Source organism: Equus quagga, chromosome 8 (genome assembly GCF_021613505.1).
Source record: "Equus quagga isolate Etosha38 chromosome 8, UCLA_HA_Equagga_1.0, whole genome shotgun sequence".
NCBI classification, from domain to species: Eukaryota; Metazoa; Chordata; class Mammalia; order Perissodactyla; family Equidae; genus Equus; species Equus quagga.
This window is the reverse complement of record NC_060274.1, coordinates 60,795,869-60,821,761: the sequence shown is the minus strand read 5'-3', so window position 1 is coordinate 60,821,761 and position 25,893 is coordinate 60,795,869. Positions and strand designations below refer to the sequence as shown.

Genomic DNA, 25,893 nt, shown 5'->3' with positions numbered 1-25,893 from the left:
ATGTCTGAAAAGGAGGATACTTCAGAAGAGCTGGAGGATATCACGAGTCAGTTTAGCAAAGAATCTAGATCCTGGTCAGTGGAGGAGCCTGGATTTACTAAAGAAACATCAAATTCGTTAACGGAAGCTTCTGACGGGAAACCTTCCAACCAGATTTGTGAAACACCTCCTAGGAAGGAAGCGCTGAGTATACATGATGATACATCAACGTCCTCCTCTGGAAGTAAGTCTAAGAGAAATGAAGAACAAAGGAAAACTCGTCAATTTTCTGAAACAATCCCTAGATATGACAGCTCACAGTCAAAAACTGAAATTTCACAAAGTCCATCATTATCAGTAACTGAGATGACTGCTGAATATCAGGCTTTCATTGACTCCCTATCTGATGAAACGTTAGGAAAAATTAGTCCACAAGTCTTTGAAGAAAATCAAAAAGGACTTGGCTCAGAGTCAGGTAATTTTACAGTTAACCTCAAGGCCAAGGGTTTACAAGAATTTCCTAAGGACATTTTAAAAACCAAATATGTAAAATATCTATATTTAGACAAGAACCAAATCAAAAGTTTTAAAGGGGCAGACTCAAATGATCTGCTAGGACTTGAAATTTTATCCTTGCAAGAAAATGGGATATCATCACTTCCATCTGAAATCCAATTGCTTCATAATTTAAGGATATTAAATGTCAGTCACAACCAAATATCTCATATACCTAAAGAAATATTACAGCTTGGGAATATCAGGCAACTCTTTTTAAATAATAATTATATTGAGAATTTTCCTTCTGACTTGGAAAGTCTTGGAAACGTGGAAATTTTAAGTTTGGCTAAAAATAAGTTAAGACATATACCAGATTCTCTGTCTAGTTTGAAAAACTTGAGTGTTCTCAATCTGGGGTACAATCAGTTAACGATATTTCCTAAAGCTCTGTGCTTCCTCCCAAAGTTAATTTCACTAAATCTTACTGGAAACCTGATAAGTAGCTTGCCAAAAGAAATTAGGGAGCTTAAAAATTTAGAAAAACTTTTACTGGATCACAATAAACTAACCTTTTTGGCTGTGGAAATATTTCAATTGCTCAAAATGAAAGAACTTCAATTGACTGACAATAAATTGGAAGTTATTTCACACAAAATTGAGAATTTTAGGGAACTTAGGATTCTAATACTTGATAAAAATGTATTGAAAGAATTACCAGAGAAAATTTCCCACTGTGTCATGTTGGAATGCCTTAGTCTTAGCGATAATAACTTAACAGAACTTCCTAAGAACATCCACAAGCTTAAAAATTTAAGAAAACTCCATGTAAACAGAAATAATAGAGTGAGAATACCTGATGACATCTCACATCTTAATAATATGGTCAGTCTAGAATTTTCAGGAAATATACTCACAGATGTTCCCATTGAAATAAAAAACTGCAGGAAAATAACTAAAGTTGAATTGAGTTATAATAAAATGATGTATTTTCCGGTAGGTTTGTGTGCTTTAGATTCTCTTCATTATTTAAGTTTTAATGGAAATTATATTTCAGAAATACCTGTGGATATATCTTTCAGTAAACAACTGCTTCATTTAGAGTTTAATGAAAACAAACTCCTCATATTTTCTGAACACTTGTGTTCTCTTATTAATCTTAAATACCTGGATCTTGGTAAAAACCATATAAGGAAAATTCCACCATCTATTTCCAATATGGTGTCACTCTGTGTTCTTATTTTATGCTGTAATAAGTTTGAAACTTTCCCTGTAGAAGCATGTACTTTAGAAAATTTGCAAGTACTTGATCTTTCAGAAAACCAAATACAGAAAATACCTTCAGAGATCTGTAACTTAAAAGGAATCCAGAAATTAAACATCTCAAGCAATCAGTTTATATATTTTCCTATTGAACTATGCCAACTTAAATCCCTGGAGGAGCTGAATATAAGTCAGACTAATGGGAGAAAGGTAAGAGGCTGATATTTTGGGCTTTGGGGGGAAAATGGGACTGGAGGGGATCAAAATCTAAGCTGCATTGTATATGTGTGGGTGTTTTAAATTTAGCTGAAATATTTTATTTTTTAGAGCATTGTCTTTTTTTTAATTGCAAATATTGCTTACAAATACACTTCTAAATACAAAAGATTTATAGGAAACTATTTCATTAAAATGAAATGCCAAGTAATTAAAGCTGACAATTTTATAGTTTTATTTTTATTTCAATTTAATTGTAAAAGGAGTTTTAAATTAGGGATGTATATAAACACATTATTGAAAATTTGGAAAATTGAGAAAAAAAGTTTAAAAAAATCATTCCACAAGAATACTATTGTAATATAACTACTGATATTATGTTGATACAACTTACTTTTAGTCTCTTTTTTCAATGTGTATATTTTATAAGTAATTATAAAAAGACTGTACAATTTTATTTCTTCTATTTTCATTTAATGTATCATAAGCATTTCCCCACGATAATCTTCCCAATAACTGTTGTAATCAATGCATGATTTATGTAACTAATCCTGTGATGTTAAGCATTTAAGAATGTTGTAATTTTTCATCATCATAAATAATGCTGTGACGAACTTCTTCATAAATACAGCCTTTTTCATATTTTACTAATTCCTTTGGGAATTTTCCCTAAAGAATTGCTGTATCAATGGCAGTAAACATTCTTCTAGGTTAGCCTTTCATTTTACCCAAATTCTAAGGGTGAATTTTATGAAAATGCTTTTAAAAAATCAAAACATTTCTATTAATAAAAAGTACACAGCTATTATCTGGCTATCTATAATTTGACCATCACAGTCAAATTAAAGTCCTTTGATAGAGGCTGGACTATTATCTAGAGCAAGATTTCCCAAAATCTGTATCTAAAAACACTAGTTCCGTGCGCTGCTCCTCAATAAGTAAATAAATGAATAAAGGGGAGGGGGGTTCCTGTGATCAAACAGCTTTGAGAAGCACTAATGTTATTATATTAAAAGCTCTGAAGAGTCCTGCACTAAAGAAACTCATTTGTCTCTATTTAACCCAAATTTCCCAAACTTATTTGACCTTTTTTAACCTAACACCTGCTATACAATACATTTCCAGAAAGGCTACTCCAGGGAATACTTGCTTAAGTAGATGCAATGAATAATGATGCTTGTGTTTTAAAAGTTATTCTTGTACTAAAAGAATATAGTACAAGTAAAGTACGATACACTTTTTAGTTCTGCCTTATAATCAACTAATTTCTTGGCTGATTTATAATCCTCCCACTTTCTCATCCTGTATCTAACTGTGGAAGTCTACAAAATTGTGTCCTTAATTTTCTCTTTTCTATTAATTCCTTCCTAGACCTCCCCACACCATGCACATGACCCTCAAATCTATACAACTGGAGCTGATTTCTCACCAGTGCTCTAGTCCCATAGTTCCCAATTTCCCTGGAAATTCCCTGTTCTTCTGCTCTGTTGTTTCAAACTCAACATAACTTCAAAATCAAATTCATCTTTCTTTCTAGTGTAACTCCCTTCAAAACTTCTCCATTTCTTTTCATCATGCCACTTTCTTCAGAACTGCAAATTTAGAAATCATGGAATCGTCTTTGATTGTTCCTTTCCGCTCACTACTTATATTGACTCTTATGCCAAAATTATCTCATTTTTCCTCTGACAAAGTTCTTGGCTCATCTCCCTGATTTTCCAGTGTCACTGTCTCCATCCCGGTCCATGATCATTGCTCACTTCATGCCTAGCCTACTCAAGGAGCCTCCTGACTACTCTCTCGGAGTCAGTCTCCTCCCTCTTATGAGAACTTGTCGAAACTGTCAGACTTCATCCCAGAGGACTGTTCTAAGCAATACAGATTGCATATTTATTGCCTCCTCACGGTGGGGGGTCGCCGAAGGCACCAGTGCACATCATTACCACCTTACATCATTTTCCATATGGAAACTTACAAGAACTCCTGTCAAAAAGAATATCCTATATGATTTGATAACCCCTTTGAGGTGGAGGTGAGATGCCCAAAGGATTAATTTATAGAACAGCAGATGGCCAGTAGACAGTCATCTGAAGAGGATGAGTCAGGTTAATCACAGGGCTTTTACTTTGCTACGTGAAGGATGCTCAACGGGAATCTCCCTCCATAGTAGCTTTATCATCACACAGTTTCTCAGGCACTTCTTCTAATAAATTTGAGCAAGTAGTTAAAGAATATTTATTTCAAAGAATGTCAAATTACGGACCTGCCCACCTGTCTTGATCTGACTCCTACTTCACAGGCCCAGCTCTGAAGTCTTGCCATAGGCCTGATTCCATGATCCTTCTTCAAACACATCTCTCTTTGCTTCCTATCCCCTCTCTTTACTGGTCAGCTTCTCACTGGCCACTTTTATGCGTATTTGTCTTGCCTTAAGTGTTCTGTAACTTCTATCCAATCCTATTCATTCTTAACAGGCCGTTTGAGTCTCACCTGCTACACGAAGCTTTCCTTTAGTTCTCTGATTTGTACTGATATACAGTCTCTAAACTTCCATATATCATTATTGTACTCTTTATTTTGGTACTGGATTGCCGATTGCTTAATGCTGTTTCCTGATTATTATGTGTGCATTTTGTTCCTTGAACTAAGTTTTAATTTCCTTGAAGTTAGAGACTATCTCTTATGCTTCTTTTATATCTGGAAGATCACTGAGCACAATATCCAGTATTCACCTTGTTGTTTGGTTATTTCTGAGGAGCCCATATTCACAATTCTTTCGTTCAGGGCTGGCCCAGTGGCACAGCAGTTAGGTTTGCATGTTCTGCTTCGGTTCGCCAGTTCGGATCCCAGGTGCGGACATGGCACCTCTTGGCAAGCCATGCTGTGGTAGGCGTCCCACATATAAACGAGAGGAAGATGGGCACGGATGTTAGCTCAGGGCCAGTCTTCCTCAGCGAAAAAAGGAGGATTGGCAGCAGATGTTAGCTCAGGGCTAATCTTCCTCAAAAAAGATATACATATAAAGTAAGAGCAAAAAAAAATTCTTTTGTTCACTCACAGAACTTCTTTTACTTCAAAAGCCACGCGTAATGGCCTTATTTTCTTTGAATATGCATTTCTTCTTCCCTTAGTAGAGTATCTTAATTCCTGTTATTTTGGAATATTTTTTATACAGGAATTTTTATTTGAGGCTACATTGCTAAACTGAGTGAGTCTACTCTAAAGGGTTTTACTGAGCATTTACTCAAAATGCATTATGCTTTCAATGTATACTCAAAAAGTACAAACATATATCATATCATTTAAAAATCCAAGGAAGGGGCTGGCCAGCAGTATAGTGGTTAAGTTCGCATGCTCCACTTCAGTGGCCTGGGGTTCACAGGTTTGGATCGTGGGCACGACCTACACACCACTCATCAAGGCATGCTGTGGAGGCGTCCCACAGACAAAATAGAGAAAGATTGGCACAAATGTTAGCTCAGTGACAATTTTCCTCAAGCAAAAAGAGGAAGATTGGCAACAGATGTTAGCCCAGGGACACACTTCCTTACTAAAAAAAATAAATAAAAATCTAAGGAAAACACACAAAGGACTAATAAAAAGCAATGTTGATAAGAATAGGAATAAAGAGATCAAATGTGGGACAGAATAGTGGGGAAAGACTTCAGGGAGGAGAAGAAACCAAAGCAGGTCAGATTCAGGGAGGGAAGAAAGAAATAAGGTGGCAATAAACACGGAGTGTTGGGAGAGTGAGGAAAATGGGTTAGCAAGCCACAGGATTGAGTTGTAGCATTGATCAGACTGGGGAGGTAGTTGGATGCTGCACAATATGTTGTGGGTTTTAGCAAGGAAGGGAGTCACAAAGAATTCGTGACATAGTGAAAATATCTCCTTTTTAAGACAAAAAAAAATCCCTCCTTCCATTTGGTTTTAGAAAAAGTTTTAGTCCCATAGAAATATTTATTAAAAATATAATTATTTAGGGGCTGGCCCGGTGGCCGAGTGGTTAAGTTCGCGCGCTCCGCTGCAGGCGGCCCAGTGTTTCGTTGGTTCGAATCCTGGGCGCGGACATGGCACTGCTCATCAGACCACGCTGAGGCAGCGTCCCACATGCCACAACTAGAAGGACCCACAACGAAGAATATACAACTATGTACTGGGGGGCTTTGGGGAGAAAAAGTAAAAAATAAAAAAAATCTTAAAAAATATATATATATAATTATTTAATCTTTTTCACAGCTAACAAGACTTCCAGAAGAGCTGTCTAATATGACTCAACTTAAAGGACTTGATATCTCAAATAATGCAGTCAGAGAGATTCCAAGAAATATAGGAGAATTGAGAAGTTTGGTTAGTTTAAATGCGTGCAACAATCAAATAAGTTATCTGCCGCCATCTTTTCTATATTTAAGTGATCTCCAGCAACTAGACTTGAGTGGTGAGTGTCAAGCATAATCAATAAGCATAATCAATAAGTAGAGTATTAGTGTCTATGTTGCAAATTTTGCTGAAAGGACAGAAAGGCAAACAGTCAGCATAATGTGTCAAGTGCCCATTGGCAGGAAATGGCCAGTGTAGGTACAGAAAGTGAGTGTGGAGCGTAAGGTCCAGCGCCTCCTCTGAAAGAGGTTATAATCCAGCTGGGGAACCTGAACATATTTTCATTTCTTTTCCACCTTCTCTGCTTATACCAAGTCATTCAGTATTTCTTCGCTTTCTGAACCCGACCTCATTCCTCCCTCTACACACACCTACCTACGCAACCTTAGTTAGCATTTTCTCTCTTTTCCCTTCTCTGCTGGCTTCCCTGACCCCACTCCTATGCTCTACAATACTCTAACACCTTACGGTCTTTTACAAAGCAAATCACTACAACAACAACAAAAGAAGTAGATCACTCATTCTAAAGATATCAGAAAAGATTTCCCAAAGCACAACAAACACTACAGTGGTATTTTTCTTAATAATTTTCATTATGAAATATTTCAAATTTACAGGATACAATTAACACCTATTTACCTACTCCCAGATATAAGGAATGTTAACATTTTGTGATATTTACTTGAGATATTTTTGACTGTTAAGAAATAAAATAATAGATGGGCCAGCCCCAGTGGCCTAGTGGTTAAGTTTGGTGTGCTCCACTTTGGCGGCAGAATTTGGTTTCTGGACGTGGACCCACACTGCTCGTTAGTGGGAATGCTGTGCTGGCAGCCCACATACTAAAAAAAATAGAGGAAGACTGGCATGGATGTTAGCTTAGGGTGAATCTTCCTCAGCAAAAAAAAAAAAAAAAAGAAAAGAAAAAAGAAAGAAAATAACAGAGCTGAAATTTCTTTTATACTTCTCCCCAAACTAGAAGTAACTACTGTACTGAAATTGGTGTATATCTTTTTTCCATCCATGTTTTCATACATATATACATATACTCACACGTACATACACATACATAACTCCCCATAAAGATGTAGTACTATTTTGAGTTTTTTAATTTTGTTAAATCTTATACTACATGGCATATAATTCACCATTCTGTAATTTGCTTTTTTCATTTGTCATATTTCTAAAATTAATCCATGCTAACTTATACATAGACCTCTTTCATTCATTTTAAATGCTGTATAATATTCACCGTTATAGTTAAACAATTAATCCAGTATCCTATTGATAGATAATTAGGTTGTTTCCAATTTGTTTACTACTATAAACGTCCTTATACAAGTTCCTGGTATATATCTGCTTGCTTCTTTAGTACATATAGCTATAAGTAGAATTGCTGGATCAGAAGGTATGTAGATCTTCAACATTACCAGATTTGGGCAAATTGATCTCCATAGTGGTTACACCAGCTAACCACAAGAACAGTTGAGTTTATGAAATTATATCTTTCAGCTGGAAGTAGCATTTATAACCAGAGCCCAGCACCTTCTTAAATTTAGAGAATTTCTAGGTTAAAAACAAAGTTCATCTTTCTCGTACAATGGTACCAGTAATATAATAAAACATACAGTAATGTGTCAATACTTAGATACCATGCAACTGGCATTTGTCTCCTAAATCCCCAGAACCCCCAGTAAGTTGTCTGTGCAGGCACACATCAGTCATTTCATTAATTTTGCAAAAAGTTGCAATAACTCAGCCCTGCAATTGAATTTTTTGGCCCCACTTTTGTGTTATTGCAATGTTTTACTATATTTTAGGCAGGTTATCTATTTTGTCCAAGTGTTGGACATACTCCACTCACTTACTATTTGTGCATGAAAGAAATGAAGGCTGGGTGCCGGGCCAGTGGCCCAGTGGTTAAGTCCACATGCTTGGTTTCAGTGGCCCAGGGTTTTGCCTTTTCGGATCCTGGGTGCAGACATGGCACCACTCATCAAGCCATGATGAGGTGGCGTCCCACATGCCACAACTAGAAGGACCCACAACTAAAAATACACAACTATGCACTGGGGGGCTTTGGGGAGAAAAAGGAAAAATAAAAACTTTAAAAAAAAAAAAAGGAAAAGAAATGAAGGCTGACCAGAGCCTCCTGCTCCACTGGAGAACACAACTACCAGTTGGAAGAATTGTTCTCTGGAACATGGCCTTCTAGTACAGAATCCAGACAGAATGGGAAGATCATAGACTTTTCTGCAAGCTTAGCCAGTACTCTGTTAGTCCTCATCAGAATTAGAAAAACATATCAGTCAGGATCCAATCAGGAAACAGAAACCACACCTTAGTTAAAGACGAAATATAATATTCTTAACTACATCACTGAAAGGGTAAAAAGAGAATTTTAAGGTTATCACAAAGGTAGCAATTGCAGGAAGCAATAAAATGAAGAACTTGGAATTATTAAAACCTAGAAACTTGGAGGGGAGGACATGCAGGGGTGAGACTTTAGAGTCTGAGGGTGGAGCACCGCTTGGCTGGTGCTGGTTGCTCTGAGCGTGGGGTTGGGGTGCGTTGTGAGATTAAGCTACTCCTGCAAGTGTTGGGAAAACTGCAAACTGCATTCAGCGGTTGCTGCGGGAAGGCACTGCTGCTGGTGGGGTAAAAGAGTGTTGCAGGGCGACACTCAAGGAAAAACAGTCAAGAAGCCCACAGAGACGGGTTCAGAGCTAAGAGACAATTGCTAAACAATAGGCATGCCCACAGTCACCAGCTTCACTGCCAGATTTGAAGTTAGAAGAGCTAATTCGAGTCTCGTCATTTAATCTGTTTCCTCCATTCATAAAATGAAGCTAACAGAGTTGAATATGCATGTCATAGATTTGGATTGTGGACTGAATGAGACTTTGAAAGCTGGTAGCACACTGTGATAGCATTATTCAAACAAAAGACGTTTATATGGTCTTGTGAATTAACCCCCTCTGGCACTAACTGTAGTGAATTTAGGAAGATAACTCCTCTAAACCTGTTTTTTTATCAGCAAGATAAGAAAGCTATAACTTCTGCTTGTTCATAGAGTTGTTGTGGGAATATAATTAGATAAAACTTATGAAAATATTTTGACAAATGTGAAGGATTATACCAGTGAAAGAGAGTTAGAGATTAATTCCTTTCTTTCCTCATGGCGTGGGCTTTGGAGTAGGACAGACCTTAGAACTCGCGCTCCATCATTCACTAGGAAGTTTTTTTTTATTAGTGTTAAGCTTCTGTTTCCTAATCTATAAGTGGAAATAATATCTCCTCTTTGGATTGTGAGGATTAAATGGTCAATCAGTAAGCAGAGAAACTGAAGTGGTGTAGGTTTTTAACAGCTGTTAGCACCTCTCCTCCATGGAACCAAAATACCAAATGAAAGGAAGGTAGGTTGACACGTAAGCTGCTTGTGGTTGTCCTCCGGGAGCAGGACAGTGCTCTTGCCTCTCAGTTCTCTGTACAGATCTGCATTGATAATGCCACTGTGCAGGATTTCATCATCTTTTACCTGTAAGACAACCAGTTATGCTGGTATAGTGGTATCTGCTGTTTACACCTGGCATCTGTTCCGATGGTCAGTGCCTGTGCTAAACCAGTTTTTAAATATGTTCATTATTACCACTGATTACATGGACTAATGTAACAGCCTCTGAAAGCATTCCCACCTATAGCCTTTCTCTCTTCCCTTTGTTATTGCCAGTATTTTAAAACATTTTTTGTTGAAGTATGGTAAACATACCAAAAAAGTACATATTGGGGCCAGCACAGTGGCACAGTTCTTAAGTTCTTGCACTCTGCTTCGGTAGCCCCGGGGTTTGCTGGTTCAGATTCCCAGCATGGACCTATGCACCACTTATCAAGCCACGCTGTGGCAGGCGTCCCACATATAAAGTAGAGGAAGATGAGCACAGATGTTAACTCAGGGCTAATCTTCCTCAAAAAAAAAGTACATATTGCCTCAAAAAAATTAAAATTAAAAATAGAACTACCAAATTTTCCAGTAATTCTGGGTATTTATCCAAAGGAAACGAAAATAGTAACTATAAAAGATACATGCACCCCCATCGCAGTATTATTTATCTGTGTCCATCCATTGATATTTGGTATATCACCTCCATAGAAATGTGGTATATATAGACAATGAAATATAACTCAGCGATAAAAAAGAAGGAAATCTTGTCATTTTCAACAACATGAATGGACCTTGAGGGCATTATGTCAAGTGAAATAAGTCAGAGAGAGAAAGGCAATATCATATTATCTCATTTATATGTGGAATCTAAAAAAAAACCCTGAACCCATAGATACACAGAACAGATTAGTGGTTGCCAGAGATGAGGGGTGGGGCGCTTGTGAAATAAGTGAAGGGGATCAAAAGATACAAACTTCCACTTACAAAATAAATAAGTGCAGGGCCAGCCCCGTGGCCAAGCGGTTAAGTTTGCATGCTCCGTTTTGGCAGCCCAGGGTTTCCCTGGTTTGGATCCTGGGCGCAGATGTGGCACCACTCATCAGGCCACGCTGAGATGGCATCTCACATAGCAGAGCCAGAAGGACCTGCAACTAGAATATACAACTATGTACTGGGGAGCTTTGGGGAGAAGAAGAGAAATAAATAAATAAGTAAATAAAAATAAAATAAAATAAATAAGTCCTGGGGATGTAATGTATAGCATGGTGACTATAGTTAATGACACTTTATTGTGTACTTGAAAGTTGCTAAGAGGATAGATCTTAAAAGTTCTCGTCACAAGAAAAAAAATTTGTAACTATATATGAGGATAGATGTTAAGATTTATTGTGATGATCATTTCACAATGTATACAAATATCAAATGATTACATTGTACACCTGAAACTAATATACGTTAATTATATCTCAATTTTTTAAAGACTACATATTGTAGGTATACATGTCAATAAATTTTCACACACTCAACAAACCCATATTTCAGCACCTGAATCAAGAAAAAAGACATTCCCAGAAACCCCTTCTTGCTCTCTTCCAGTCACTTCTCTCTTCTCTCAACTAAGGGTAACCACTATCATGATTTCCAATAGTGTGCCTCAAATGAAATCATAAAGTATACGCTCTTTTGTGTCTGGCTTCTTTCGGCATTGTGTTTGTGAAATTCATTCATACTCTCCTGTGCAGTTGTAGACCACTCCCTTTCAACGCTGTGTGTAGTCCATTCTGTGAATGTCCCGTCTTTATTTATTTTGCTGTTGTTGGACATTTGGTAGGAAAGCAATTGTTCTCTTGTGGTCAGATAACAAACTGTGTGTGATTTCAATCCTTTTAAATTTATTGGGACTAGCTTTATGGCTCAGCATATAGGCTGCCTTGAAAAATATACAATATACTCTTTAAAAAACTATTCTGCAAGTGTGGATACAGTGTTTTATGAGTATCATATCAGTCCAGGTGGTTGATAGTCTTGTTGGAATCTTCTGTCGTTACTGAGATATTGTTTTGTTATGTTAATTGCTTAGAGGGAAGTGTTTAAATCTACAACTAAAGTTGTGGAATTTTATATTTTTTGCTTTAATTGTCAAGTTTTTTCATGTTTTTTTAAGGGCTGTTATCAGAAAAACACATATATGATTATTATGACTTTCAATTCTAGTGAATTGATTTTTTTATCATATGAAATGCCCAAATGTTCCTCTTTATCTCTAGTAATAATCTTTATCTTGAAGGGTATTTTATCTAATATTAATATAGACTCCCCAGACTTCTTATGTTTACTGTTTGCATGGTATATCTTTAATATCAATTTGCTTTCAACATATCTGCTTCTTTATATTTATTTATTTATTTATTTTTTTGAGGAAGATTAGCCCTGAACTAACTACTGCCAATCCTCCTCTTTTTGCTGAGGAAAACTGGCCCTGAGCTAACAGCCATGCCCTTCTTCCTCTACTTTATACGTGGGACGTCTACCACAGCATGGCTTTTGCCAAGCTGTGCCATATCCTCACCCGGGATCCAAACCAGTGAACTCCGGTCCCTGAGAAGCACAATGTGCGAACTTAACTGCTGCGCCACCCAGACTGGGTCCCCTGGTTCTTTATATTTAAAGTACATCCCTCGTAGACAGCACCTATCTGTGTCTTTGTATTTAAAGCGCACCTCTTTTAGACAGCATACAGATGGGACTTGCTTTTTCATCCTTTATGACAATCTCTGCTTTTGAATTGGAGTGTTTAGTCAGTTAAAATTTAATGTAATTATTGGTATGCTTGAATTTAGATCAGCCACTTAACCCCTTATTTTCTGTTTCTACCCTCTGTTACTCCTTTTCTGTCTTCTTGTTGAATTGATTTTCTTTGGTTGCTTTCAAGATTTTCACTTTATGTTTAGTTTTCAGCAGTTTGACTATGCTGTACCTAGGTGTGTTTTTTTATTATAATTAAGGTGAAATTCACCACAACAAAGAATTAACAACTTTAATGTGAACAATTTGGTGACATTTAGCAGTTTAACAATGTAACACAATGTACCACTACTTTTGTCTAGTTCCAAACATTTCATCAACCCCAAGGGAAACCCTGTACCCATTAAACAGTTGCTCTCTGTTCTTCCTTTCCCTGGCAACCGCCAATCTGCATTGCATCTCTAAGGGAACTTGCCTGATTTTACGAATATTCCATGTAAATGGAATCATACAATATATGACTTTTTTGACTGGCTTCTTTCACTTATCAAAACGTTTTCAAGGTTCATCCACATTGTAGCTTGTATCAGTAGTTCATTCCTTTTATGACTGAATAATATACCATTGTATGTATATACTAAATTTGATTACCCATTCATCCTCTGTTGGACATTTGGACTGTTTTAACCTTTTGGGTATTGTGAATATTACTGCGATGAACATGTGTAAACATGTATTTATTTCAATACGTGTTTTCAATTCTTTTGGGTATATTCCTAGAGATGGAATTCCTGTCATATGATAATTCTATGTTTAACTTTTTAAGGAACTATCAAACCGCTTTCCAAAGAGGCAAAATCATTTTACACTTCCACCAGCAATGTACAAGGATTGCAATTTCTCCATCTTCGTCAATATCTGTTTACATTTTTTTGGATTATAGTTATGGTAGTGGATGTGAAGTGGTATCTCATTGTGGTTTTGATTTGCATTTCCCTAATGGCTAATGATATTGAGAACCTTTTTAGCTGCTTCTTGGCCATTTGTGTATCTTTCTTTGGAGGAATACCTATTCAAGTCTTTTGCCAATTTTTAAATTGTTTTTTTTATTGAATTGAAAGAATTCTTTATATATTCTGAATACTAGACCCTTATTAGATACGCTATTTACAATTATTTACTCCCATTCTATAGGTTGTCTTTTCATTTTCTTGATAATGTCCTTTGACATACAAAAGTTTTAAATTTTGAAGAAGTGCAATTATCTATTTTTCTCTTTTGTGGCTTGTGTTTTTGGTGTGTTGATGCAAATAATCCATAACCAATCTATAAATGAAAATTTGGGTGAGTTTATTCTGAGCCAAAACGTGAAGACCATAGCCCAGGGCCTTCCTTCCCAAAAGAAGGAAGGGCACCAAAGAAGTGGGGTGTACAGAGTGGTTATATACCCTCAAAGAGTATGTTTCACACATGATTGAAATGTCCTGTTTATAGTAGTCACGAGACTGCTCTGTCGGCACAGTGATTGATGGACACAGCAGGTAGTAGGTCTGCTGTCTTGGTGGACACAGCAGGGTGGCAGGTCTGTTGTCTCCAGCTGGGTGATCACAGGTGAGCGCAAAAATCAGTTCCCAGCCTAGGGAAAGATGCTTATCCTTAGGGAAATGCCAATGTTGGGGGAAGTTGCACCTTTATCTTAAGGGCATTTGTTCTTGCCATAGGAAATGCTTAAAGTGGATATATAATGCATGTTCAAGGGCCATGTCAGGCCCTTTTGGAAAAACAAAGTCAGGCTGAATTAGGTTTACATCAAATGGCTTCCTCGCATACTGCAATATATCCTATTGTTTGCCATTTCTATTTGTCAGTTGTCATATTTAAGGATCCGTTACCAAATCCAAGATCATTCAAATTTATGCCTATGTCTTCTTTTAAGAGATTTTGTAGTTTTATCTCATATTTAAATTGGTGACCCATTTTAAGTTAATTTTTATATATGATGTGAGGTAGGGGTCTACTTTCACTCTTTTGCATGTGAATTTCCAGTTGTTCTAGCATCATTTGTTGAAAAGATTATTATTTTCCCCTTTGAACGGTCTGAGCACCCTTGTTGAAAATTAATTGACCATAGGTATATGGATTTATTTCTGGAATCTCAATTCTATTCCACTGGTCTATGCTGTATATCAAACCTATGCCAGTCTCACCATTTTGATCATTGTAGCTTTGTAGTAATTTTTGAAACAAGAAAATATGAGTCTTCCAACTTTGTTTTTCTTTTTCAATATTGTTTTGGAAGTCTGGGCCCCCTTGCAATTCTATAAGAATTTAAGGATCTGGTTTTCCATTTCTGCAAAAACAGCCATTAGAATTATGATAAAGATTACATTGAATCTCTAAATTGTTTTGGGTAGTATTGCCAGAACAATATTGTTTTCCAATCCATGAACACAAGATGTCTTTCCATTTATTTATGTCTTTTAAATTTTTTTCAGGAGTGATTTATAGTTTTCAGTGTACAAGTCTTGAACTTCCTTGGTTAAGTTTATTCCTATATATTTTTTGATGCTATTGTAAATGGAATTGTTTTCTTAATTTCATTTTCAGATTGTTCATTGATGGTATATAGAAACACAAATAATTTTTGTGTGTTGGTCTTGTATCCTACAACTTTGCTGGATTTGATTATTAGCTCTACTAGTTTTTTGTTGATTCTTTGGGGTTTTCTATGTATAGGATTATGTCATCGGTGAATAGAGATAGTTTTACATCTTCTTTTCCACTCTGGATGCCTTTTATTTCTTTTTCTTATCTAATGGGATGGCCAGAACTACTAGCCTAATTTTGAATAGCAGTGGTAAAAGTGGGCATCTTTGTCTTAGGGGAGTATTAGGGAGAATTTTAGGGGGAAAGCTTTCAGTCTTTCACCTTTGAGTATGATGTTACCTGTGGGTTACTCATAAATGCCCTTTACCATGTTGAGGAAATTCCCTTCTATTTCTAGTTTGTTGAGTTTGGTTTTTTTTAATCATGAAAAGGTGTTGAATTTTGTCACATAGCTTTTCTGCATCAATTGAGATAATCAAAGTTCCCCTCCCCCTTTTTTTTCCTCTTAATGTCATATATTATATTAATTGATTTTCTTATACTAAACCACTCTTGCATTCCAACATAAATCCCACCTGGTCATGGTGTATAATCCTCTTAATATTTTGTTGGATTCGTTTTGCTAGTATTTTGCTGAGGATTTGTTCATAGAGGATATTGGTCTGTAGTTTTCTCTTGTAGTGTTTTTTTCTGGCTTTGGTATCAGGATAATGCTGGCCTCATAAAATGAGTTAAGAAGTGTTCCATCCTCTTCAATTTTTTGGAAAAGTTTGAGAAAGATTGGTATTAGTTCTTCTTTAAATGTTTAGTAGATATCACCAGTGAAGCCATCAGGTCCAGGGCTTTTCTTTGTGGGAGATATTTGATCACTGATTCAATCTCCTTACTAGTTATAGGTCTATTCAGGTTTTCTATTTCTCTGTGATTTAGTTTGGTAGGTTTTGTGTTTCTAGAAATTTGTCTGTTTCATCTAAGTTATCCACTATATGGGCATATTATCTTTTTATTTCTGTAGAATCAGTGGTAATGTTCCCATTTTCATTTTTGATTTTAGCAATTTGAGTCTTGTCTCTTTTTTTCATAGTCCATTTAGCTAGAGTCTTATCAGTTTTGTTGATCTTTTCAAAGAACCAACTTTTGGTTTTGTTATTCTATTGTTTTTCTATTCTCAATTTCATTTATATCTGCCCTATTCTTTATTATTTCCTCCTTCTGATAGCTTTAGCTTTAGTTTTCTTATCTTTTTCTAGTTCATTTATGTGTAAAGTTATTGATTTATTTCTTCTTTTTTAGTGTTGGTATTTCCGGCTATAAATTTCTTTCTAAGCACTGCTTTTGCTGCATCCATAATTGTGGTATATTGTGTTTTCCTTTTCATTCATCTCTTCACATTTTCTAATTTCCCTTTTAATTCCAAATTTGACATACTGGTTGTTTAGAAGTGTGTTGTTTAAATTTGTAAAGTTTCCAGTTTTCCTTCAGTTATTTTTGCTAGTTTTATTCCATTGTGGTCAGAGAAGACATATTGTATGATTTCAATCAATTTTACTATATTGAGACTTGTTTTGTGTCCTGATATATGGTCTATCCTGGAGAATGTTCCATGTGCACTTGAGAAGGATGCGTATTCTGCTATTGTTGGTTGAAATGTTCTATGTATGACTGTTAGGTCTAGTTGCTTTACAGTGTTGTTCAAATCCTCTATTTCCTTACTGACCTTTTGTCTGAATGTTCCATCCATTATTGAAAGTGAGGTATTGAAGTTCCCAACTATTATTGTAGAACTGCCTATTACTCCTTTTAGTTCTGTCAATATTTGCCTCATATGTTTTGGGGCTCTGTTGTTTGTTGTGTATGTTTATAATTGTTATATCTTCTTAATGTATGGATCCTTTTATCAATATATACTGTCCTCCTTGTTCTTTGTAACAGTTTTTGACTTAAAGACTATGTTGTCTGATATTAGTATAACCAACCCAGCTCCCTTTTGGTTAGTATTTGCATGGATATCTTTTTCCATCCTCCAATTCCTAGAGCCATTAAAGAAAAGAAAATACTACTTTCCCAGTCTTTCCAGCTCAGCTCTAAGCTGGGGCATTTCAATACTGAGCCAGGCCACCTACAGCTCTGCCTTAGTCTTCCTCTGCTGCTTGTGTGGAGCCCAGAGATCCACCACAGGTGCAAGCCTAGGATTCTCTCAGTTCTCTTCTGAGCATGCATCTAATCCTGGGCATGCCTGCTGTATTCCATTTTCCCCAGAATACACCCTGGCTCTTCTCAGCTCTTATTCTCCCAAGAAACTTACTCCTCAACTGCCTCCTTCCTGGGCTTTTGGATCTGTTTGCTGCTTGCCCTGTCTGCTGTCCCTTGCTCCAGCTGGGTATGAACAGTCTATGTCTTTAAATGTTATAACAACTGCCACTGGGAAAGCAGCTTCAACCTGAATGGGGGGAACAAAACAAAGGTCAGCATCTGTGTCAGTCCCTCAGGAAAACACCAGACAGGTCAAAATGCAAAACCACAGTATTTTAAGGACAAGCTTCATATTAGCTCTCTGGCACCAGCAAGTTGTACCAGAAATGTGGGCTGCCATGCCAGGAAATGGAGGATGGAAAAGAGATGAGTGGAAAAGCCACCATGCTCTCTTACCAAATTTCTGCTGCCTTTTTCTTCCAGTGAGCAGTATTCTGGTTATTGTAAGATTTGGATTGAATTCCAAAATTCTGAAAAAGCTGATTCTATCAGTCTTTTCTATCTTATGATTGTTTCAGTGGAGGGGCTGATTCTTCGAAAGCCCTACTGTGAATTTTCTGTGACATCCATCCTATGTGTGGTCTTTTGTGTATTTATACTGCTTGGATTTCACTGAGCTTCTTGTCTGTGTATTCATGTATTTTACCACTTTGGGAGATTTTTCAACCATTACTTCTTCAAATATGTTTTTCTGCCTTGTATTCTCTCTCTTCTCGGGAGACTTCAATTACCTTTTCATATTGTCCTACAAATCCCTAAAGGGGTGTGTGTGTGTGTGTGTGTGTGTGTGTGTGTGTGTGTATAAAGCTTTAGGGATCTTGTATTGATCTGTCTTCAAGTTCACTGACTTGTCTATCACCTCTATTCTGCTGTTAAGTTCATACAATTAATTTTTTATTTCAGTTATTGTATTTTTCAGTTCTAGAATTCCCATTTATTTCTTTTTTTTTTCCTAAGATTTTATTTTTTCCTTTTTCTCCCCAAAGCCCCCCGGTACATAGTTGTGTATTCTTCGTTGTGGGTTCTTCTAGTTGTGGCACGTGGGATGCCGCCTCAGCATGGCTTGATGAGCAGTGCCATGTCCGCGCCCAGGATGCGAACTAACGAAACACTGGGCCGCCTGCAGCGGAGCGCGCGAACTTAACTACTCGACCACGGGGCCAGCCCCATATTTCTTTTTATATAGTTTATATTTCTCCCCAAGATTTCCTATTTCTTCATCCGTTATGAGCATATCTTTCTTCATGTTCTTGAGCATAGTTATATTAGCTGCTTTAAAATTCTAGTATGTTACCTATAACATTTGAGTAATTTTTCTCTTGGCAGTGAGCAACATTTTGTTTTTTCTGTTTTGACTCCTGGATGTTTTGAATCTTTTATAATCTATTCTATTTCCCTCCAAAGAATGTTGATATTTGTTGTTGCTTCATCAGGCACTTAAATTGGCTAGACTAAAAATACAAACTCTTTTCTTGCGGTTGGCACCTCCTTATAGCACAGTTCAGTACTTTTAGCCATTAGCTGTTATATTAGTTACCTATCGTGTGATTAATTTCCACAAAATTTAGCTTCTTAAATAAACAAACATTTATTTCACACAGTTTCTGAGGGTCGGGAACCCAGGAGGGGTTTAGCTGATTTGTTCTATCTCAGAGTCTTGTATGAGCTGAAAGCCAACCTGTCAGCTGGGGCTGCAGTTAGGTTTGACTGCATCTGGAGGATTTACTTCAAAGCTCACTTATATGGCTGTTAGCAGCAGGCTATTGCCATATGAACCTGTTCATGACGTGGCAACTTGTTTTCCCCAGAGTTAGTGATGCCAGAGAGTGAGAGAGAGAATATACCCAAGACAGAGGCAGCAGTGTCTTTAAACTTAATCTTGTGATAATGAGGGAAGCTATATCTAGGGGCTGTGGGTATACGTGGAATCTTTGTACCTTCCACTAATTTTGCTGTGAACCTAAAAAACTTAAAAAAATCCAAAGCTACTAAAACAAAACAAATCTTAGAAGTGACATACCATCACTTCTCCTTTATTCTATTGATTATACAGACCAATCCTGGTATAATGTGGGAGAGGACTACACAAGGTGGTGAGTAACAGGAGGTGGGCATCATTGGGGACTGATAGATAGAGGAAATCTATTAAAGGAACTGAATTTGTAGTTAATGGCTTCCACACAAAGGAAACTGCAGGCCCAGATGACTTCATTGGTGAATAATATCAAGTATTTAAAGAAGAAACAATGCCAATTTAAAAAGTCCTCTTTCATAAGACTGAGGATAAAACACTTCTGGACTCATTCTATGAGGTCAGCATTACCTTGATAGTCTAATGAGACATAGACATTACTAGAAAAGACACAAATCAATATCCTGCATGAACATTGATGCAAAATTCCTTAACAAATTGAACCAAATCAAATCCAGCAATATAAAAAATGATAATATATCATGACCAACTGGGATTTATCCTGGAAATGCAAGTTTGGGTTAACATTAAAAAACTAACCAATGTAATTCACCATATGAATAGTTGGGAAAAAACCCATATGAACATCTTACTAGATGTATAAAAAGCAAAAAGCCTGTGACAAAGTACAGTGTCCATTCATAATTTTTAAAAAAAAACAACAACAACAAAAAGAAACCTGTCAGCAAACAAGGAATAGAGGGAACTTTCTCAACCTGATAAAAGGCATCTGCAAAACCCTACAGCTAATATCACGCTCAATGGTAAAGGATTAAAGTCTTTCCCACTGTGATCAGGAATAAAGCAAGGCTGTCCTTTCTCACTCTTTCTCTTCAAGATTGTACTGGAAGTCCTAAGTAGTACAACAAGGAAAGAAAAAGAAATTAAAAGTATTCAGATTGGAAAAGAAGAAGAAAAAAATTGTCTCTGATCACAGAGACAGATCGTCTAGGTAGAAAATCCCAGAGAACCTACTGGAACTAATAAGTGAGTTTAGCAAGGTTGCCATTTATGTGGTTAATATTGTATTTCTAGTAATTGTGTACTAGTAATGAATGATTGAGAATTGAATATTTTTAAAAGTAACACTTAAAGTAACACCAAAACCCAAAACAGGTATAAATCTAGCAAAGTATATGTAAGCTCTATATGCTGAAAATTACAAACATGGATAAAATGACGCAAATAAGACCTAAATAAGTGGAGAGATATATTGTGTTCATAAACTGGAAGACTGAATATTGTTAATATACCACTTCTCCCCAACTTATCTCTAAATTCAACTCAATTCAAATTTCAACTCAAGGTTCCTTTATTTATGGCTATAAATAATATAACTATAAATATATAAATATAAAGCGAATATATATATAAATATATAAAGGCAAACTTCAGGTCAGTTCCTCTCTAAATGATTACAAATTCTTACTTTGTCAGTTACCATGGTTTTACTTTTTATGTCAGGTTTTTAGTGGATTAAAGTAGTTTTGAAAAAATTATGTTTAGGGAAGTGGAGCTTAATCCCCACTCCTTGGGGGTAGACTAGACTTAGTAACTCAGTTCCAAATAGAAAGTATGGAAAGGAAAAAATCAAAGCATTATACTGGAGAAACCTGGCAGATACTATTTTAGCCAAGGGATCAAGTTTAACATCACTAGTGATGTGGGTATCGGTTACCCCTGATGTGAGGTGATAAGAACACTTCACCTCTGTGGTTTTCTTCCCAAAACCCCATAACCCTTGTCTAATCATGAAAAACGATATCAGATAAACTCAAATCAAGGAATATTCTACAAAATACTTAACCAGTACTACTCAAAACCATCAAGATCTTGGAGAGGATGTGGAGAGAAGGGAACCCTCATACACTGCTGGTGGGAGTGCAAACTGGTGCAGCCACTGTAGAAAACAGTGTGGAGTTTCCTCAGAAAATTAAGAATAGATCTACCATATAATCCGGATATTCCACTGCTGGGTATTTATCCAAAGAACTTGAAGACACAAATGCATAAAGATACAAGCATCCCTGTGTTCATCACAGCATTATTCACAATAACCAAGACTTGGAAGCAACCTAGATGCCCATCAAGGGACCAATGGATAAAGAACATGTGGTATATAGACACAATGGAATACTACTCAGCCATAAGAAATGATGAAATCTGGCCATTTGTGACAACATGGATGGCCCTTGAGGGTATTATGCTAAGTGAAATAAGTCAGAGAGAGAAAGTCACATGCTATATGATCTCACTCATAAGTAGAAGATAAAAACAACAAACAAACACGTAGCAACAGAGATTGGATTAGTGGTTACCAGAGGGGAAGGGGGAAGGGAGGAAGTGGAAAGGGGTGATTAGGCACAGTTTGTGGTGATGGATTGCAATTAGTCTTTGGGTGGTGAACATGATGTAATCTACACAGAATTCAAAATATATTACAATGTACACCTGAAAGTTATACAGTGTTATAAACCAGTGTTACTACAATTAAAAAATTCATTCATTAAAAAAAGTCAAGATCATGAAAAACAAGGAAAGACTAAGAAACTGTCATAGACCAGGGGAGACTAAGAAGACATAACTGGATGCAGTATGCTATCCTGGAATGAACTCTGGAACAGAGAAAGGACACATCGAAAAACTAACGAAATCCAAAAATGTCCAAAGTTTATTTAATAATAATGTACCGATGTTAGTTTCTCAGATTTGACAAATGTAATATGATAACCTGAGAGATAACATTAGGGGAAACTAAAACTGGATGAGGAGTATACAGGGACTCTCTACAGTTTCTGCAACTTTTCTGTAAATCTGAGATTATTCCAAATAAAAAGTTTATTTTAAAAATTGCCATCACACCTACTCTGTAAAAGTCCTTTCCTGTATTACAAGAGGAAGGCCTCCTATCTCATTTGCCATCCTCTATGAGAGAAAGGAACCACCACTCTGTTTCTGTACTTCTTCCTTTTCACTCCTAGCAAGTGGACAACAGTAAAAACTTATGATTTGCCTGCACTGTGAGGATCCTCTAGTACTTTGCCAGTGAGACACAGTAGATGCCCCGTACATAGTTGTCATTTGTCTCCATCGTTTTCTTTTACAGAAAGGTATAATTCAATTATACTTTTTTTTCTACTAGGAAATAATCTGACAGCTCTGCCTACTGGTATCTACAACCTTTTTTCACTAAAGGAGATAAATTTTGATGGTAACCCTTTGCTGAGACCTCCAATGGAAATCTGTAAAGGAAGACAATTGTACACTATTGCACGCTATCTACAGAGAGCAGATGAAAGAGATGGTAGGTGATGAGTGACTGATTGACTAGCTAGTGATTTACAACTACATGACAGACTATCACCTGTACATTAAATGATAGTTTGCTTTAATTAGAGGCTTTCAATCTGGGAGAGACATTAAAATATTTATCATCTTCCCTTTTCTGAAGGTTAGGAGTTTATTTCGTTGATTCAGATTATTTAATCTGTGTCCATACAAATTGAACCTTTGAAAACAGGCAAATCCAACTGGAGGGATGAATTGCTGCATACCTATTGTCCTCAATGCTCTTCATTAGGCTTTTCATCATGGTTATGGCCAGACTCAGAGAATCCACACACAGATGTTTTCATCAGTTTTGATATGTATCACCATATGTAGTTGTTCCAGAAGTCATATTTGGCTTTGAAGGAAGTCATGGATCCTTTCCATTGATGCCAGTCAGTTTTTGGCTCACTCTGATCACCTGTCTGCATCCTTGGACAGTCTTCATTCCTTCTGTCCTTAAGCACTCCGTTGGTTGTCCCTGATTATTTCAGAGAGCAGGTCCATTTTCTCCAAATGTCCTTCCACTGGACCAGATGGAGACTGGTTTCTCCAAGCCTGTGGGAGGGAAATTTCACTACCCAATTTTTTCCCCGGGACTGGGTTCTCAATAAGCTTTTTCCTGGGATTCTGATTTTGCCATTTGTTGTCAATCCTCAGAGTGGATCCAGATTTTGGTCCTCCAGTTTAATGCAGTATTTAAGAAGTATTAAATCAATTTAATAAGTATTTATCCAAATTTGGGGAAAAGGAATGCACAAATATGTCCCCTAAAATCTTTCTGTCATGTACCCTGTCCATGTAATAGAACTTACATCATTATAATCTCATAATCTAGGGAGATGGTCACTAATACAGCCCTCTGTAATCCATAATATTATACATCCATATGTGTGGCTACCATTCAGAATCTTTTGCAAGACTCGGGTCTCTTTGATGGAAGGAACCTGAGAGATAAAATTAAAAGTCACAGTAGCTGTTTTCTCTAACTTGCTATGCAAGTTGGTTCTGCTAATTATTATCATAAAAAAGAGATACTTTGTGATAATTTTGCTTCTATAAAATGAAGTTTTTAGGGGTTTCCAAGGATCCAGAAAGTATTCCTATTAGGTAACAGTACTTTAGAGAAAGCTGTAAAGTTACATGAGTGAACCTCCTTGCTAAAATTCAAGTTCCTCAGGAAGGAGGATTCATGTGGTTCTAGCCTCTATGGGGAAAGTATAATGAGCAATGGCAACAGATCAAAGTCAGCAAAAACAAGAGAACCCTAGCCATTTATCTCTTTGTGCAAAAGGGGTCTTCATACTGCAGGCTTGGCAACCAGAGAGAATAAAGAGGAAGTCATCATGGAAGATATATTTATTCTGCAATTAATGAAGAACATGGGGTCACTTTCTTAAAATTTTACTTAGGAGGTTGGATTTTTAGTTATGTCATCAGCATACAATCTAGCCTGAGGGATTAATGGTATGAATAAGGTAAAAAAAAAAAAAAAAAAAAAGAGAGAGAGAGAGAAAGCATAGAACACATTTGAGATGATTACAAAGGGGTGGGAGATCGCTAGTTCTTGGAAATTCCCAAAGTACCCTGGTCAACAAAAAAATGGATCTAGTTCAAATTAGCTAGAAGCTTTTATTTTAAACTAAAAACTTTCTACTTATATCTAAGCCAACAATCATTAAAGAGATTTGAACATAAAATATGCATATATTCACCATATTTATTGTAGGTATGAACTTGGTTTCTCAAGTTAAGGAAGCATATTGAAAAGCCAGAATTGACGGAAGGAGTTAAATTCGTTTCAAATCCTGAAAGAATTAAAGAAAGGGCTTAAAAATCACTTCAAAGTTGCTTATATAATGTCCTTAAATAGCCATTTTATGTTTTAGGGTTATTCAGATTTTAGAAGAACAGAACAAATGGCTCAAATTTCAGTTTGTATATTAGGTCTGCATTTTACTTTTCAATTTTACTTGACATATACATTTGATAGGAGCACAGAAGTAAGAAACCTAGATATAATATTAACTCAAAATAGAGAATGTTTTCAAAAGAGATGGCCTAAATTTTCATTTATGTTCAAATGTAGAGAAAATCTTAGAGAAGATCTTCAAGATAGTTGCCAAGAACATCACTGAAACAAATTTTGAATTTTTGTGTCAAAAATTAAATCTGGCAATCTCAGAAACTGATATGTCTACAAAGAGGTATGTATGAATGACAATATATGGTATAAGCTTGTTCTCATGTTCTGATTTATATCATATTGATATGTCGTTTGGAAACATTCACATTAACATAAACTCTAATTTGTTTTGAGGACAGACTGGTTGGCTTTAAATCCCAATTAGTTTTGTGACCTTGGATAAGTCCCTTAACTTTTTTGTGCCTCAGTTTCTTCACAGGTAAAATGGATATACTTACCTACGAGAGTTGTCATGAGATCAAGTTCTAAAGCATGCAGTACTATAGCAGTAATGTACTGGTTCATAGTAAATACTCTGCAATTGTTGTTTTGAGGTCTTGAGTAAATCTCTCTTAGAATTGAATAGTAAATGAATTGTTGATTTTCTACAAGGAAACAAGGGATGGCATGGTGCTAACATTCACTTTCTATGTGCCAAGCTCTGTGCTAAATTTTCACATGGATGATCTTCACCGATTAATTTAATCCTCACTTCAATCTGGTAAATAGGTTTGAAAACATTGATATACAATATTTAAGTAGTTTAAAACAATGTTCTTAACTGGTAACTAAAATTATTATTATTTTTCAATTTTTCAGCACTGTTTCATTAAGTGAGAGAGTCCACCAAGCACTCGATAGGTGGAAAATGGAAAGTAACGACTTGTCACTAACGACTGCTGCTTTAAGAGATCAACTAACTCGGGCGCTAACGATAATAGGAGCATATGAGATTATAGACAAAATAACAGCTTTAAAACTTTTTACATGTGCAATTAAATTCTGAACAGTGTATCCATAATAAAAACTGAAAACTTATGGTGCACTTACATAATTGAAACTGAAGATAAGAGAATTGCATGTCATGTCTCTTTTCATGTGTTCCTAAGAGTTGGTGACAATTCATGGCTACTACTCTATTGTTATCATAGTAAAATATTACAGACACTGTTTTGTGTATTTGTTCTCTTGCCTTGGAAATATGATAATGAGTTTTAAAAAGAAATAATTCCATTAAAAATTCTTTTT

General features: G+C 36.2%; 1 protein-coding gene across 1 annotated transcript; it reads left to right on the top strand.

Moving 5' to 3' along the window:
- LRRD1 (leucine rich repeats and death domain containing 1) lies at positions 1 to 25,651 on the top strand. Its single transcript, XM_046669109.1, has 5 exons — positions 1 to 1,947; positions 6,193 to 6,391; positions 22,495 to 22,656; positions 24,769 to 24,886; positions 25,465 to 25,651. The coding sequence occupies exons 1-5, from the start codon at positions 1 to 3 to the stop codon at positions 25,649 to 25,651; spliced, it is 2,613 nt and encodes an 870-aa protein (XP_046525065.1).
- Positions 25,652 to 25,893: the final 242 nt, after the last annotated feature.